Source organism: Protopterus annectens, chromosome 2.part1 (genome assembly GCF_019279795.1).
Source record: "Protopterus annectens isolate FY-2018-M chromosome 2.part1, PAN1.0, whole genome shotgun sequence".
NCBI classification, from domain to species: Eukaryota; Metazoa; Chordata; order Ceratodontiformes; family Protopteridae; genus Protopterus; species Protopterus annectens.
Window position 1 is genome coordinate 69,199,931 of NC_056729.1, and position 18,163 is coordinate 69,218,093.

Genomic DNA, 18,163 nt, shown 5'->3' on the forward strand with positions numbered 1-18,163 from the left:
TGTCTTAACTCATCCCTGAAATCCACCTCACAATTACCCTTTTTCATTTTCCACCATTTGATCCCTGGTGCACTCCTCACACTCCTCTTCCTCTTCTTGATTACCAACGTCATCCTAGAAACCACAATCCTGTCTGGCATTAATAAGTGACTGAAATAATTTGTGATTTATGGGGGCAAGAGAAAGGACACATCACAAATGTTCTGCCAACACAGGGGCAGGTAGAGGGTACTTGGTGTGTGCATTTGATGAGTGTATGGGAGAGTGAATGGGGGAATGCTTGTGCTGATACATTGTGGCCTTCAACACTTACCTACTGTGGAAGTGTTGATCTGCACTTCATGGTAGTTAATGGGATTCAGAGACATGCAAATTAACTCCAAGATGTCTTTCCGCATTGTGACTAAGGTGTTTCTGAAATGTAAAATACCGCATCATAGTAACACGGACTTTTCACTATGGGACTTATTGTTAGTGTTAGGGATTTTAATGACTCCCTGTGTTTGTGTTGAGGTGCTGCAGAACACTGTAAAAGTCAGGCATGTGTAGTAGCATCATTAATATGAAGAACATCTGTCACATACCATATCAGTTTGTTTGAGTATTAACTGGTTGTCAGTAAACATGAGGCAGTCTCTACATTGCCTCAGGATGTCCATATCCACCAAGGTGGTAATGGTGATAGTGGGGAAAGTTCATATCCATGAAACAGACCCTTTTTTATTGATCAGACAGTCGGGGTGAGCATATAAAGCAATGTCAGGAGTATCTGATTTGTAAGTCTGGGGACAGTGCTTGCCACTGCAAACTAGTTAAACTACTTGTCCTTTGTGCAACTAGGTATTAGTGAAATTTCAGTTGTGCTTTTACAGGAAAAATGTCACTTATGGTGTGTGTGTCTGTACAGGGCACTGCCAAACACTTGAGGAGAAACTAACTGGATGGTGCAGTGGTGCAGCAGACAACAAGAGGTTTCCTGGTTCAATTCTCAGCTGGGGTGCCTTCTGTGCATCCACTGAAAATTGGCTTGTTCCAAGTCTGACTTTCAAACAAATGTTAAATAAATAATGCATAGACCCTGAAAATTTAAGGCTGAAATATTTAGCGAGATATTCTGAATTTAGAAACAGCAAGCAGTACTTACTGAAAATAAATAATTAATTTGTCAAGAATGATGAAAAGGGGAGTTGTGTGAATGGCTACTGCCTGAATACTACTAGTGCTCACTGTGCTGGGATACAGTGCTCCTTTTCTTCTTCTCTCAGCAGGAGCAAAACATTAGTACCATTCCCAAGATGAGAAGCAGGCCACAGCCTGTTTGGTGATGAACAGTCTTGTGCCAGATGATGCAACAGTTTGTAGGCTTGTTGTAGTCTTTTCCAGGCAGATGCCTTGAATAGCAATCAGAACAATCAGGAACATCAAGCACAGACACTCGCTGCCCAACCAGAAACAGTCAGGAGCCAATGCACTCTGCTCCTTCTCACTAGGAGTAGAATATAAGCACAAATTCCAAGCTGTTACCTATGAAGCTGTTATTAGGCTTTATGGTGACCAGCAATCTCCAGAAATAATGCCCCTCTACTCCTTCCCTCACCAAGAGAAAACAGAAGCATAAATCCCAAGATGACTACTGAGAGGCAGAATGTGTGCTCTCCAATAACTGGTGGACTTACAATAGATGTTTAAAGGTAAAATTAAAAAAATGGGTTAACATCCTAAGCATTGCAGTGTGCACTAAGCAGAAGCTATGAAAACTTTAGCTGTCTAAGTAGAGAGCCACTAATTTTAAAATAACCAAATAGGCTGAAAAGGGATGGACATGTTTGTATTCTAGTTCTATGGAATACAGTAGGTTGGACAATAAATTTAAATAGTTGAAGGGGGAGTGATTTCACAAAATGATAACTATGTGCTTACAACAGCCAGTGAAAGGGGAGAGGGAAGGAGATATGTGATCAAATTAACATAAGGGGCAGGCAACTAGAAAGACAGTTGTGTTTAAGAACACAATAGCAACAGGGTGGGAGAGTGGAAAAAGTTTTAAAAAATTATGTGCGACTCACAAGAGACACAGATGTGGTCTGTTTCCAAGTTTTAGGCCATAGCAAAATTAATTTAAAATGGGTTGTGAAAGCCAAACACACTCTGGCAAGGCTTATAAATGCCCTAGGGCAGATAGCCTAGTATGAACCTATGAACCTAAATGACATTTCCAAATGGCAAAATGAATGCTTTGCTGCATAAGATACTTCATATTTTAAACTAGGCAATTTATTAGCATAATCAAAGGTATTAAAATGATTCGAACAAATACAACACTCTAAACTGGAAACATCAGTTCAGCCAGATCAACTTACAGTACCAGTCTGAGCAATAAAAAAATGCAGCTATAAAGCTATTGTCTCTGAATGAATTTTGTGATGTCAAAAATATCAATGCATGCTTCAAAATACACACTGCTGCTCAATTAACATGCTCACCAGCAGTACAGTTCTTTGACAAAATAGGTACTGAGACAATGAAACCACACAACTGATTAAACTAAAAATAAAGTACTAGAAAACATGACATCAACTTCTTCAGATGGTATCAGTGCAATAATTTCACATTTGCAAGCAATACTGAAAGCACAGGCTCTAAGAAGACCAGAAAGGTGCTGAAAAGAAAATGCATCTCCTTTATTCATACTGCTGAAATAACAGTATCGAACTGGAGCAACACAGTTAGTGGCATTATCAGCAAAGTACACCCAGAACAAGCACTTCCATCCACAGAGAGATTCCCTCAGGCTGTATACACCACCTTTAAAGAATACTTTTAAAAATTCAAGAGACTGCAATTACCAAAATGCTAATGCCCTTAGAGACATAATTTGAAAATTCAACATTTCATTAATACCAGTAAGATTACAAGCATTTGTGCAAACTTGCCAAGCAATGATAACAATGACAAAGTGCATAAAAATGTAAGAAAACAACATAGTGCCTTGGTAACAGACCTTCCAAAGTTGCATCCAAAATGGACTACAAAAAAAAAAACTCTAATACTAAAATCAATCAATGCATTAGTGAAGTAAACAATCATTTCATCACATCAAAACCTTCCAATTAAAATCAGCCTTAGAGTATTAAATTTCATTATAATTTAAGCTTCCTTCCTAATATATTTTTACTGTACTTTGATCAACTACACACACATTTATACATTTGACTCTAGACTGTAGTTTTCAAAACTTCAATATTATGCTTATCACTAAAATGAATAGAAATAAGACTATAATCTACATGTTTTATACGTTTCTAATATGCTACTGTAATCTTTTTTTTAACTATCTTTTATTCTCCTCACTATAAACCAGAGTGCAGGGGCATTTTAAAGCATACACTACACCTTCAGAATTACAATCACACCTTTACAAAATTTTAGAATATTTACCATTAATATATCCTTTTTGGGTAATTACATATTTCCAATTAAAACACTTACTACAGAAGTATGTACCTCTGTCTTCCAATCTCAGAGTTATTTGATTTACTGACATAATAGCACTATTTACTAAAGAAATATACTTTGGGTCTATTATATGAAAAAAAACTGGCATTTCCAAAAAAAAGTCTCTCAAATTTCCACCAGAAATAATATTCCAATATTTCAAAAAAAAATTATATTTGATATATATATATATATATATATATATATACACACACACACACACACACACACACACACACACACACACACACACACACACACACACACACACACACATACATATATACACACACACACACATACATACATTTTTTCACGGTATCAGTAAACAAATTATTTTCTAAAACAACATAATATATATTTGTATCATTACCTTTCTGCCCATAAATCAAACATTTTAAAGTGCTGGCTATTCAGACGGGTTTTTCAATATACTTTCTCTACATCACTAATACAGTAATCTCTACATAAAAACTTTGAAGTAATATTAGCTGCTTCAACTTTAACATCAATCCAATTTGAACAAAGCCATTTAGCTCTACTATATTCACCAACAGGTACTACAAAATAAAAAGAATTTGAAATACCAAGTTTATGAATTTATTTTGTTCCAATCATAGAATCGCATCTATCACATAAATTTATATTCTGTTTATGATATTTATAAGTAAATTTGAGAACAAATCTATTATCCTGAAGATCTGTAAAAAGTATCTTGAAATTTAGCCATACATTGGATGACCCCAACTACAAGAAAATATAAAAAACTGACAACATACAACAAACTCTTAAAATGAATGGGCAAAATTATCTATTTCAAAGAAACCCATTAATACATTAATAAATTAGCACAAGATGGAGCAAAGGGAGCACCCACAGCTATACATATCCTTTGTTTAAAAATTATTAAGCACAAATATGACAAACAAAAATCAACAAATTTGAAAATCACTACTATGACAACAATCACCCAAAAATATACAACAACTTCAAAGTCAGTCACAATGCTTAATACTTGAATATAAACTTGTAACATCTATTGTTAAAAAAATATATCCTTGTGACATACAACAAACTTAACATAAAAGTATCACACATACAAGATTTTAAATTTAATACATACTAACATAAAACCACATTTCCCCCTCTAAGATCCATTTTCACATACACAATTACATAATAAAACATCAGTTAAAAAGCAGCCCAATGCCACTGGAAAGCCAGCAAGAAAGCATGCGTTTATTATCTGGTGAGTTAGTAGTGTTCGTTATAACTAGTAGCCATCTAACAGAACATTTTAATGGGAATAAAATATTTAGAAATAAATCAGTTTTCGAGGCTTTCAGGACAAAAAAAAACTAACAGCAAGACAAATCTTACCTTAAATATTCTTAAATATTCTGGCAATACAGAAGCAAATTTACTTATTGTGTAATCACTGGCCTCTTCATTCTGATCTAGTGCTTTACTAATGCTTTTCCAGAGAATAACTACTATCTCTAATAAACTGGCCATAGTAGATGCATCATGTGCCGACAAGACTTCATCCAGCACCTGTAACAAAGACAAAGTTTCTCAAATCACAGATACACAGAATGAAATTTAGGTTTCAACCCAAGAACAACAGAAAGCATAAGTCTAGTATGTCAGGGAAATTAATACTGCAAGCAATAATGAAATAAATAGGTCTGAAGATAACTTCTACTCAAACAAGCCCTAGAAGCGAAAAAAAAACAACTTATGGATTAACTGTTTTACTTTTCAGACAAAGCTATATAAACTATGATTACATATAAATCCCCAAACTCAAATGGACTTCTGGCCACATCATACTGCTTGCTCTTACCCTGCAATTTACTATTCCCAGATGTAAATTACAAATCCGCTCAAGCATGTTTTTTTTCTCAGTTCTGCAATAAAAATCTAATATTTTGTGGCAGCAAAGACAACCAGTGCAAGAACTGTAATTACAAGTAGCTGCAATCATGCAGAAACATATCAAACCCCCTTCATATTTCAAACATTTGTACACATTTTAATGAAAATACAGAAAGGAGTATGCTACATTCACACAAGACAGGAGGCAATAAAAGGCAGGAAACTCTACAGGTAAAAACTTTTACACAGTTTAAATAATGCTGAGAATACTTCAACGCATGCAAAGCAGCATGCTATTAAAAAAATAACAGAGCCTTCCCCAAGTTTCACAAAGTTTCATAAGCTTCATAAATGTATATAACATGTTCATTGGTCATTATTATTTGCCCATTTTAAATTATTTAAAAGTTCATTTATGTCACTGAAATGCTAGTCTGAACATGCAATGATACCAGTACAGCTGCATATTTATTGGACCAGCAAACTTTGCTCAAAAGCCTAGTGGAAATACCAAATTTAAAAAAATAGACCTAAAACCTAACAGAAATCATAACAAAAAGCTCAAGTCTCGAGTGTTCTAAAGCCCTAGAGGCAAGTACTCAAACTGTTTTCTCCATAAAAGTAACACAGCCATCATTCAGTTAGCCAGCTCATAATCTAGTTAAAAATATAAGGGTAGTTTTCATGTCCAAGTAAGGCACTATACATTGCATGATGAAACAAAAATATCAGATGCCTTGGCGAAAACATTTATGTAAAACTTTAGCATTTCAGTAAGAAAAAAATCTGCTAGTGTATGCTTTAATTAGGCAGTTCACAATATCTTGAATTGGATTTTCTCCAAAACTTTTAAACTATTTTCATTCACGGTGGGATACTGGACTTCTATTTTAAGTGCACTCTTTTCTGTAAACAGAGTGGAGAGTCTTTCACTGAGTGATGGATGAGACTGAAGACTGAATACTGGCATGATCTAAAATTAGAAGTTATGAACATACCAAAATGTTCCACGTTAGATGTCTTCTCTCGCCTTCTTTCTTGCTGGATGGTTCGGAGCCGATCCTTGGCTCCGACTCGGCACTTGCTAAGCTCGAGAACTCATTTTACCAGCTCGAGGCAACCCTATATCCCATGATGCAAGGCATGACTACCTCAGATCTCGTTTGGTAGCTAGAAGAAAAACCCTGCCAAAAACACTTCTTCCCCAGGAAGAAGAAAACTAACTGTAGGAGAAACTAGGCCAATAGGCACTAACAATAAAGACTCTTCCTACTGGGAACTCTTGGAAAGAGTGACCACACCCTCAACAAAAGGAAGGTACAACCTCAAGATCAGTCCAGGCCAGGGGGAAGGAGGGAGGGACGCAAGAAAGAAGGCGAGAGAAGACAACTAACATGGAACGTTATGGTATGTACATAACTTCTAAATGTTAAGTTGTCAAACTCGCCTTCATTCTTGCTGGATGGGACCACATCCCTAGCACCTCTATCCTGGGTGGCTCAATGGAACAGACTCTTGAGAACTGTGGAACCAAACCTAGCCCTGTCCCTAGAGGCCAAATCCAATTTATAATGAGAGACAAAGGTGTGAGAGGAGTGGCCCAAGTGGCTGCTGCACAAATGGTGTCAATAGGTAGCCTATCCTGAAAAGCTGTGGATGTGGATAGGCTCCTGGTAGAATGTGCTTTTGATTTTGAGGATAGTTGCTTGCCTCTAAGATGATAAACAAAAGAAATGATAGAAGACAGCCACCTGGATAAGGTCACTTTAGAGACTGGGAGACCCTTTCTGTTCTCTGCATAGGAAAGGAATAGTTGATCAGATTTTCTGAATTGTTTGGTTCTGTCCAAATAATATCTGAGCTGACGATGGACATCCAAGCAATGAAGTTTTTGTTCAGCTTTGTTTAAATAATTGGGGAAAAAAAACTGGCAAATCAATAGATTGGTTAAGATTCGTCTGGGAAGCAACTTTGGGCAAAAAAGATGGATTAGTTCTTAAAGACACCCTATCTTTGTGAAAAACCAAGTAAGGGGAACGGACACAGAGGGCCTGAAGTTCAGAAACCCTTCTAGCTGAAGTAACAGCAACCAAGAAAATTGTTTTCCAGGAAAGAAACTTTAAGGAGCATGTAGCAGCCAGTTCGAAGGGGGGTAGAATCAAGGATGCCAGCATTAAGTTCAAATCCCATTGCGGAGGAGGATCTTTGATTGGAGGCTTCAGAAGAAAAATACCTTTCAGAAAGGCTTTGCAAAGCTTGTGGGACATAATGCTTTGATCCACTAACCCAACATGAAAATTAGAGATTGCTGCCAATTGGACTTTAACTGTAGAAGAAGATCCTGATTGAAAAATCTCTGCTAAGTCGTCCAAAACTGAATGCAGTGGAGCAGTAAAGGGAACTATGTGTTTAGACTTTGCCCAGAAAGAAAAACGTTTCCACTTACTAGCATAAATCTTTCTGGTGGAGGACTTTAGGGAAGCTACTATGATGTTTCTAACGGGGTTAGAGATCATAGGAAGCCTGGCTAAGGAAGGAAGTGGAGCACCCAAGCAGTGAGGTTGAGAGAATGAATGGCCCGGTGCGGATGATCCGACTGGTGGGTCAGAAGATCTGGGACTGGGTCCAGATGCCAAGGCTGGGCCAGAAGATGATGATGCAGGGACGGAAACCAAATTTGTCGAGGCCAGTAAGGGGCAATGAGGATCAACTTGGCTCTTAATACGGTAGCTTTCTGAATAACTTGTGGTATCAGTGGAAATGGAGGAAAAGCATACAGAAGTCCCCGGGGCCAATCCTGGGTTAGAGAGTCTCTCGGGGAATGGCCTGGTAGAGGAAAGAGGGTGAAGAAGTCTGGGCATTTGCTGTTTTGGGGTGCAGCAAAAAGGTCGCAGGAAGGGAAGCCCCACTTCTGAAAAATCTCTTCTACTACCGATTGTTTGAGAGACCATTCGTGTGGCATGAGAATAGCTCTGCTCAGTCTGTCCGCTAAGAGGTTGGATCTCCCGGGGATATGCGTTGCTATCAGAAACCGATGAGAGGAGATCGCCCATTGCCAAAGTCTGAGAGCTTCTCGACACAGTGGGTAGGACCTGATCCCGCCCTGCTTGTTGATATACCAGACTACAGACATGTTGTCCGTCTGAACTGAAATAGTCCCTAAGGGAAGAAAGTCGTTGAGGGCTTGCAACGTTAAAAGCACTGCTCTCATCTCTAGGACATTTATGTGCAGATGGTATTCTATGGGTTGCCAAGTCCCATGGACCATCCTGCCCTGATCATGCCCCCCCCACCCGATCAGAGAGGCAGCCGTAGTAACTGTGGCAACCGGAACTGGGGGAAGAAATAGTTGGCCCTGACGGAGCAGAGTAGAAGACATCCACCAGGTCAGATGACTCTTGCATGACTGCGTGACAAAAATCTCGTGACTCATGGGGAGTTGCTGGAATGACCATTGAGCGAACAACATCCACTGCAGAAGACGCATGTGGAAGCGGGCTAATGGCAGAAGAACAATGGCCGCAGCCATAAGGCCCAGAACCTTGAGGACAAATTTGGCTCTGATCTTCTTGCTGAGTAATATGATCCGAACATACTTCTGAATGTCCAGAATTCTTCGTTCTGTGAGTCTGGCTGACATGCTGACAGTGGTTAATTCTGCGCCTATAAAGGTAATAGATTGGCAAGGCGACAGAGAAGATTTTTCAAAATTTATTGAAATCCCCAATTGCTTGCAGACTTGCAGAGTGTGGTCTCTGGCCTTGAGAAGTTGATGCCTGGTGGTGGCGGAGAGGAGCCAGTCATCTAGATATGGAAACACCTGGAATCCTTGATGTCTCAGATGAGCCGTAACCACTGCCATGCATTTGGTAAACACTCTGGGGGCTGTAGTGAGGCCAAAGGGCAGGGCTCTGAATTGAAAATGACTGGACCCCAGCCGAAAGCGGAGAAACCTTCTGGAGCGCCTGTGAATCTTTATATGATAGTACGCATCCTGAAGGTCTATTGAGCACATCCAGTTGTCCTTGCCCAAAAAGGGTAGAATGGACTGAAGCGTGACCATCCGGAACCTTGCCTTCTTGACAAACTTGTTTAGTTTGCTGAGGTCTAAAATTGGTCTCCAATCTCCCGTCCTTTTGGGGACCAAAAAGAATCTTGAGTAGGTGCTGGATCCTACTTGGTCTGCTGACACTATTTGGATGGCTCTTTTTGCTAGGAGTTTTGATACCTCCTGTTTTGCCAATTCCCTTAGACCGGGTGAGACATCTGGAAGGGAATGATGAGGAACGGGATACCTCTCGAAAGGGATATTGTAGCCCTCGGATATGATCGACTGTACCCATTTGTCTTGAGAGAGGGAATGCCAGGCTATTGGGTACAGTGACAATCTTCCCCCGACTGCCTCCAAGGATGGGCAGTCGGGCAACACGTCAGGGATGCTGGGAGGGTTTATCAGGGAGAGTCTCCCTGCTACCCTGATTCTGCGGACCCCCTCTGCCCCTAGGGTGGTGCCTATTATTATTACCCCCTCTGCCTCTGGGGGTAAACTGACCGCGTGTGTCCGGCGTGACTCCTTGAGATTTACGGAACCACATTTTCCCTCCCTTCTGACCCTTTGGATAGGGTCTTGAAGGGGTGGAGAAATGGACTCCTACGGCAGAAAGGGTCTTGCCATCTTGCTCACACCTGGTCAATGTATCCTTCACCTGAGGCCCGAACAAAGCCGAACCGTCAAAGGGGGTATTGGTGAAGGACGCCTTAAAAGGGTCTGCAAAATTACAAAGCCGCATCCAGGCCTGACGCCTAAGTGCCACTCCTGTGCCTGCGGCCCTACTCGCCCCATCGGCTGCATAAGAAATGAGCCGCATGGAGGAGTTAGTCAAAGAATTGAGGATTCCTAGCTGTGAGGCAATCTTTTCCTGAGCCCCAGTGGCCAAGGATCCTGAACCACTTCACCTAGTTCCTTGAGAATGTCTCTCTGAAGTCTGGTAAAGTGACAAAGGTAGTTCAGCGAACGCATAGCAAAGGTCACTGAAGAAAACATCCGCTTGCCGTACCTATCCATGGTCCTAGAATCCTTATTAGGAGGATGGACAGGTACCGAAGGATCAGCAAGTTCCTTCTTGGTGGCCGCCGCCACCACCATGGCATCAACAGGAATGCCCTTAGAAAGAAACTGTTTGTCTGCAGGGGCTGTAATGAATTTGGAGGGCCTCCTAGGAACTGGTTCCACAGAACTGGGCTGCCCACGCCTTACGAGCCACTACTTGCATGAGTGGGTCGAAAGGCGGAGACACCCAGGAGGTGGAGGGTCGAGATCCGAAAGCCTCCAGGTATACCGACTCATCGTCGGAGGGGTTAATGGAAGGCCAGTTCCCCCTCTGCTTAAGGAGTTCCAGGATGTCTGAAAAGGAGACATCCTCAGAGGGGGACCGTGGGTAACCCTCCGACTCATCTAAGTCGGTATCTGATGTAGTAGACTCAGGGGAGTCTGTGTGCTTCCTCTTACACGTCCTCTTACGCGGGGGTTCTGCTGCAGGATCAGGAGAAACCTCGGAAGAGGAAGTTATTCCCAATGGGGAAACCTGGGGCGATGGATCTCTGGGCCCGGGAGCAAGAGACTGGCAAGAGACATCAACAGGCACCGAAGATGGAGGAGCTAAAGAAATAGACCGTTGACCTAGCTCGGGGGCTAGGACACTCCTCATCACCTCGAAGGCTCCCCCTCCCAGGGAGGCCAGAAGACTCCCGCCCCGAAGAAACAGGAATTCCCGGCCCCACCGAAAGAGAAGGCTCCGAAGCTGATGTCGGTGCCGAGCTCACCAATGCCGAAGCTCCAACAGGGAGAGCAGGGTCGGACAAGGGTCCGATGCCACTCGCCCCCTTGGAGCCGACAAGGGAGACTCGACGACCGGATCCCTCCAACGAAGGTCTCATGGAGGAGATCGGAGCCGAAGAGGTCGGAGCCGAAAGGGGAAGTATCGGCTCCAGCGCACCCATGGTCACCGTTCCGAGAAGCTCCGGCTCTGAACTCTGAAGGAGAGTCGGAGGAGGAAGTTCGGGGGGAAGAGAAATAGCAGACGTCTGTTGAGACGGGCTATGGAGCATTTGGGCTAGTGCCTGTGACTTCAACAGTCTGCTTTCCACCCTCTCTAAATCATGATCTGATAGCTTGGAAGATCTTGAAGATCGGCTCCGATGGCTCCACTCCGACAAAAGAGGAAATCCCGGTGCCGAACGAATCGACTCCAAGGAAGGAGACCGAGATCTCTTCCTGGATGGAGCCATCGGAGCCGATGACCCCTCGGCTCCAGATGGAGCCGAAGACTTGTCGGCTCCAATACTGGATAAAGACACGTCGGCTCCGGCTGGAGCCGACAAAGTAATGGGTGTTTGTGTGTCGGAGCCGGACGGAGCCAACACAACCATCTCCAAAGAAGAAAGATCGGCTCCAGTCGGAGCCACAGCCGAAGGCTTAGAAACTACAGCCTGGGCTCTAGATGGCTTAGAGGGTTTAACCGACCCAGCCTTGGTCGGAGAACCCTCTGGCTTTAACAAGCCACGAAGAATTAATTTATTTCTTCGTTCCTGCAGGACTCTCTGGCTAAAGGAATGACAAATGGCACAGGAGTCCTGCAGGTGTAAAGGCCCCAGGCAATACACACACAAGAAGTGTGACCGTCTGTCAGAGACATTTTCTGACAGCACGAGTCACACTTCTTGAAGCCTGAGACCTTTACCTCTTTAGACATAATAATGTCCAAAAAAAAACAGACAGACACACAACAGTCACACAGTTAATCCCCAAAAAACACACACACACACAACCTGACAGGAATTAACTGAGGGGGAGGCTTAAGGCCTGAAGGAATAAATCCTAATGTAAAGGAAGGGAATATAGGGTAGGAGATAAGTATAAGTAAAAATAATATACCCAATAAAGGACAAATAGAAACTAAGGGAAAAAACTCTGACTAATCTTGAAGAAATTGAAACTTTACCTGAGCTGGTAAAAAGGAGACCTCTTCGCGAAGCGGCAAACGAGATCTGAGGTAGTCACGCCTTGCATCATGGGATATAGGGTTGCCTCGAGCTGGTAAAATGAGTTCTCGAGCTTAGCAAGTGCCGAGTCGGAGCCGAGGATCGGCTCCGAACCATCCAGCAAGAATGAAGGCGAGTTTGACAACTTAACATCTAAAGCTATGAATAAACTTAAGACTGTTGCCATGATAACGGCAAAGTTTGCAGAAGTGGAATAAGATAAGGGCAGGTGACAAAGAAGCTCCCCATGACCATAGGGCAAAAGTGTTAGTTAAGCACCAGTGGCAGTGGCATAAATGAATAAAACAACTACAGCCCAATCAACCCAAGTTCAATCAGCAGCTCAGATACTTAATGGTGTTGACGGGGGGGAGGTGGGACTAGCACCATACTGTCACTGTCCCTGCCAGAAGGGGCAGCAAATTAGGGATGTAGCCTGGAGAAGTCATTAGGCTCATCACACCATCAATCACAGGAAGCCTTCAAGTAGAGTATGCAGAAGCAGACACTTGCAAGTTGAGATACTGAGGGTCAATGGTATTGTACAATTCACCAGTCCCCCTGCCGGGGGGGGTGGTTCTGGGACATTTAAAATGCTGGAATCCCTGGGCAAAGGAATGTAAAGTTCCATTTCAGTGGCAGTTTGATGCTCAGTGGGTACAGGAGCAAAAATAAAGAATAAAAAGTGAGAGTTAAGTATAAAGGATTACAGCTATGAGCTGCTAAAGAACTTCATCAGGTGGTCCTCGGTTTAACTACCTCTGTCTTCAGTAGCCTACTGTGTGACTTAACTAAGTTGCTTAAACCAGGCATTGCTCACATATTAACAAATTGTAAAAAAAAAAATTTTAACAAAACAACGGCAAAGAATAATAACATACAGTACAAGTAGTGAGGTGCAAGAGAGAACAGCTACATGAGGTACAAGCAGCCATAGGATTTGACCTTGCTATAGTAATAATAATGAATGGGGTTATTTCACCATTTGTGAATGTCACTTCCCTGTTCGGCTTTCTACCCTAGCAGTCAAGCCTTCTCCGCAGGAATAAGCTTGCACTCCTATGTCACCAGCAGGGGTGTCTAATGGTATATCACACACACCTCCTCATGCCCACTTCTCTTATTGTGAGTGAGAAATATAAAACTGCTAAGGGTATGCAGTCCTACTGCAGTAGTAAAATAGTCTGCTGTATTCCATTAGGCATAAGTGCATGAGCTGATATGACACTGTCCTTAAGGATATCACACAAACTTATGTTATATGCTTAGATTAAAAAATGTGTGCAACTCCAAAAAATATCTGCTAAGCCACTGTGCAAAGGGGGTAAGGTCTGAACAGTGCATCCAATTGTTTTGATTATCACCTATTGTAGTTTGAATCTAGTAATGACAGCAAATGGGTAGGAGTGAAAAGACAGAATTAGCACTGGGCAGTGGACTGTTGTAGCAAAGCAATACAAAGTCCAGTCTGCAGTACTTGGTAAATATGTTTTGTACTCCCACTGTAGCCACTTCACAGATGCTTTGTACACATACTTATGAAAAAGGAGGCTAAAGAAACTGCAGCTCTGGCTGGGTTCACCCTTGCTTATCTGGAAGTTACTTCCCCATATCTGTTCTAACAGTAGAAGGCACAGTGCACTACCAGCCTAGATAAGGTTACTTGCCAGGTCTTCTCCAGTCACCCAGAAAGGACTAAAATGTTTGTCTGATTTCCTCAGAAACAAGGTCCCCTGAGTACTTTACATCACGTATCTGTGAACATATTCATATTATACCAGAATCCTTTTTCACTGGTTAAAGGAAATGAGGAATTCCATGGCAGAGCTAATGTCAAATACAAACATTACTATGGGCATAATAAAAGGGCAGATTCTCAGGGAGACTCCATTCTGTGGAAATGGCATACAGCTGTCAATGCATAAAAGCTAAAAGTTATGTACTCACCATAATGCTTGATGTATGTGGTCCATCTCACCTCACATTCTTACTCACGGGGTTCGGAGCCGAACATCGGCTCTGACTCGGCCAACTTATATTTTTTTAGCACAAAGTCTCTAATTGGCTGGGCTAACCTGGTATCCCATGTTGCACCGCTCTACAACCCCAGATCTAGTTGCAGCAGCTCATAGTCACACCTCATGCACAACCACAGTTCAGAAGAGTAGAACACTAACCAGGGCAGCAAAGAAAACTTAACCAATACCGAAAGGTACTGAAACAAATGTCACCTCCAAATCCTCCAGGGGAAAGTGGGAGGGAACGTAAAAAAGTGAGGCGAGATGGACCACATACATCAAGCGTTATGGTGAGTACATAACTTGTAGATGTTATGTGGTCCGATCTCGCCTACATTCTTACTCACGAGACAGCGTCCCTAGCATCTCTATCCTGGGAGGCTCAATGGAAGATGCTCCTGAGAACAGTGTAACCAAAAGAAGCCCGGCCCCTAGAAGCCATGTCTAATTTGTAATGAGCAATGAAGATGTGGGGAGAAGCCCACGTGGCCGCAGCACAAATTTCATCCACAGATAGTCTGGAGTGATAAGCTACTGAAGCTGAAACAGCCCTGGTGGAGTGAGCCTTGACAGGGAACGGTAACTCTCTGCCTACCGACGAGTAAACGTAGGAGATGCAGTCAGAAATCCATCTGGAAATTGTAATCTTAGAAACAGGGAAACCTGTTCTATTTTCTGAGAAGGACACCGAGAGTTGGTCAGACTTACGAAGTTGTTTTGTCCTGTGTAGGTAAAAACGAAGCTGCCTGTGTATGTCCAATCGATGAAACTTAAACTCCGCCTTGTTGGAAAATCGAGGAAAGAAAACTGGCAGCTCAATGGACTGACTGAGGTTAACGGCAGAAGTTACCTTCGGAAGGAAGGACGGATTAGGTCTCAAGAAAACCCTGTCCTTATGAAATATTAAATACGGGGATTTGATGGACAACGCTTGAATCTCCGACACCCATCTGACTGATGTGATAGCTATTAAAAATGCAGTCTTCCAAGACAGAAATTTTAATTCACAGGTGGCAGCTGGTTCGAAAGGTGATGATGTCAGGGCCTGTAACACAAAATTTAAATCCCATGGCATGATGGGTTCTGACACAGGACGCCGAAGCAACAAGGTGCCTCTCAAAAAGGCCTTGCATAGCTTATGAGCCATGAGAGAAGGTTCGTAAGAAGTATAAAAATTAGAAATAGCGGCTAGATGAACCTTAATGGTAGCAGGAGCAGAACCCTGCTGAAAAAGAGTGGATAAAAAATCTAAGACAGCAGGGATGGGGGCTGTGAAAGGATCCAGTCCTTTGGCCTGAGCCCTAATTGAAAATCTTTTCCACTTGCTGGAATAAATCTTCCTGGTAGAAGATTTATGAGAAAAAGATAAAATGTGTACTACCTCAGGTGAAAAACGAAGTCTGACTAAGGATGGAAGTGGAGTAGCCAGGCTGTCAACCTGAGGGTCCGCAGGGAGGGATGGGACTGTCCCGACATGTGTGTCAGTAGGTCTGGTGCTGGGTCCAGAGTCCAAGGACTGTCCACTGCATACTGATGAAGAAAGAAGAACCAGACTTGGCGAGGCCAGTGTGGGGCAATAAGAATCATCTTGCTTCCCCGAGGAAATGGCTTTCTGGATCACTCTTGGTAGCAGAGGGAAAGCATAGAGCAGACCACGAGGCCAATCGTGGACTAGATCGTCCCTGGGTGACTCCCCCTGTGGGGGGATCAGAGTGAAGTAGTTGCTGCACTTGGTATTGTGGGGATTGGCGAAAAGGTCGCAGCAAGGCTGAACCCACCTGTTGAAAATCTGCTCCGCAACTCGGCGGTTCAGGGACCACTCATAAGGCATCAGAATAGATCTGCTCAGCCTGGCCTTCCCCAGAATGTGCGTTGCCACTAGGAACCGTCGGAAAGACACTGCCCACTGCCACACTCGCATGGCCTCTCTGCATAGGGGGTAAGACATGGTTCCTCCTTGCTTGTTCAGGTACCACACCACTGACATGTTGTCTGAGTGAATTGCAATCATTCCTAGGGGAAGAGAGTTTGGCAGTGTTTGCAACGCCTGTAACACCGCTCTTATCTCTAGAACATTGATGTGCAGATGTACCTTGTGATCCTGCCAGGTGCCTTGGACCGTCCTGCCCAGATAATGCCCTCCCCCACCCTATCTGGGAGGCATCCGTGGTCACCGTGGCAACCGGAGTCCTAAGATAAATGGATTCCCTTTGTTCAAGTTGGTGGAACGCAGCCACCAACAGAGGTCCTGTTTTCATCGATCGGGGAGTAGGATCAGATGGGACAGGGGAAGTTTCTGAAAGGACCACTGGACAGAAAGGAGCCATTGCAAAAGCTTCATGTGTAATCTGGCCAGGGGCACTAACATAATGGTGGCTGCCATGGATCCCAGGAGCTGTAGGACCCATCTGGCCTGAACCTTTTTGAGGGGTAGCAACGCGCGAACCTGACCCTGCAACACCTCTATCCTTTCATGAGGCATGTGAACGGTGTCTAGCTCTGCGCCTATAAATGTGACACGCTGAGAGGGCAGCAAGGCAGACTTTCCCCAGTTCAAGGTAATTCCTAGATGATGACAAAGGGCAATGGTCTTTTCCCCTGGCCTGAATGAGAAGATGCCTGGTGAGGGTGGTGAGGAGCCAGTCATCCAGATATGGAAACACTTGGAATCCTTGACGTCTCAGGTGAGCTGTCACCACTGCCAAACACTTGGTGAACACCCTGGGGGCTGTGGTGAGGCCAAAGGGGAGGGCACAAAACTGGAAATGACTGGCTCCCAGCCAGAAGCGTAAGTGACTCCTGGATGCCCTGTCCATTTTGATATGGTAGTAAGCATCCTTGAGATCGATGGAGCACATCCATACTTCTTTTCCCAGTAACGGAAAAATAGACTGAAGGGTGACCATTCGGAACTTGGACTTTAGAATGTGGCGGTTCAGTCGGCTGAGATCCAAAATGGGTCTCAGGTCCCCTGTTTTTTTCGGCACCAAAGAGAGTCTTGAGTAAGTTCCTAATCCAATCTGGTCTGAGGGGACAGATTGGATGACTCCTTTCTCCAGCAACTTTGAAATTTCTAGTGTTGCGTGATCCCTTTGACTGGGTGGAACGTCCGGGATTCTCTTGGGTGGGAGAGGGTCTGACAATAAGGGGATGGAATAACCTCCGGTAACTATACAAAGCACCCATCGATCCTGAGTGATACTTGCCCAGGCTTCCGGGTACAAAGAAATGTGGCCCCAGACTGGCTCTGGAATAGCACAGTCGGGCAATACATCAGGGACGATGATAGGAAGGTCCGCGAAAGGAATCACGGTCTCCCGAATTGCGAGGGCCTCCTCTGCCCCTAGGGTGGCATCTCCCAGAATAGCCAGCCCTCCTCTGCTTCTGGAGGGGGACTCACCTTGACCGGCAGGGAAAGACTTCTGTGACTTTTTGAACCACATTTTTCCTACCCTCTGAGCCTTGGGGTAAGGCCTAGATGGGAGGGAAAAACGGACCCCTACGGCAGACAGGGTCTTTCCCTCTTGCTCGCAACTGGTGAGGGTGTCTTTCACTTTGGTCCCAAAGAGTGAGGACCCATCAAAAGGGACATCACTGAAGGAAGATTTGAAGGCCTCCGCGAAATGACACAGGCGCATCCAGGCTTGCCTCCTAAGGGCTACACCTGAGCTAGCTGCCCTGCTTGCCCCTTCAGCTGCATAAGATATGAGCCTCGTGGATGAGTTGACAAT

General features: G+C 43.6%; 1 protein-coding gene across 2 annotated transcripts in view; it reads right to left on the minus strand.

Annotated features, from left to right (window-relative positions):
• NCAPG2 (non-SMC condensin II complex subunit G2) overlaps nt 1-18,163 on the minus strand; it is a 1,874,483-nt gene that overhangs the window by 896,325 nt on the left and 959,995 nt on the right. For both annotated transcript variants that reach the window (XM_044062031.1, XM_044062030.1), the window contains exon 16: nt 4,876-5,049. In XM_044062031.1, the coding sequence (XP_043917966.1) occupies nt 4,876-5,049 (174 nt within the window). The remainder of the gene's footprint in view (nt 1-4,875; nt 5,050-18,163) is intronic.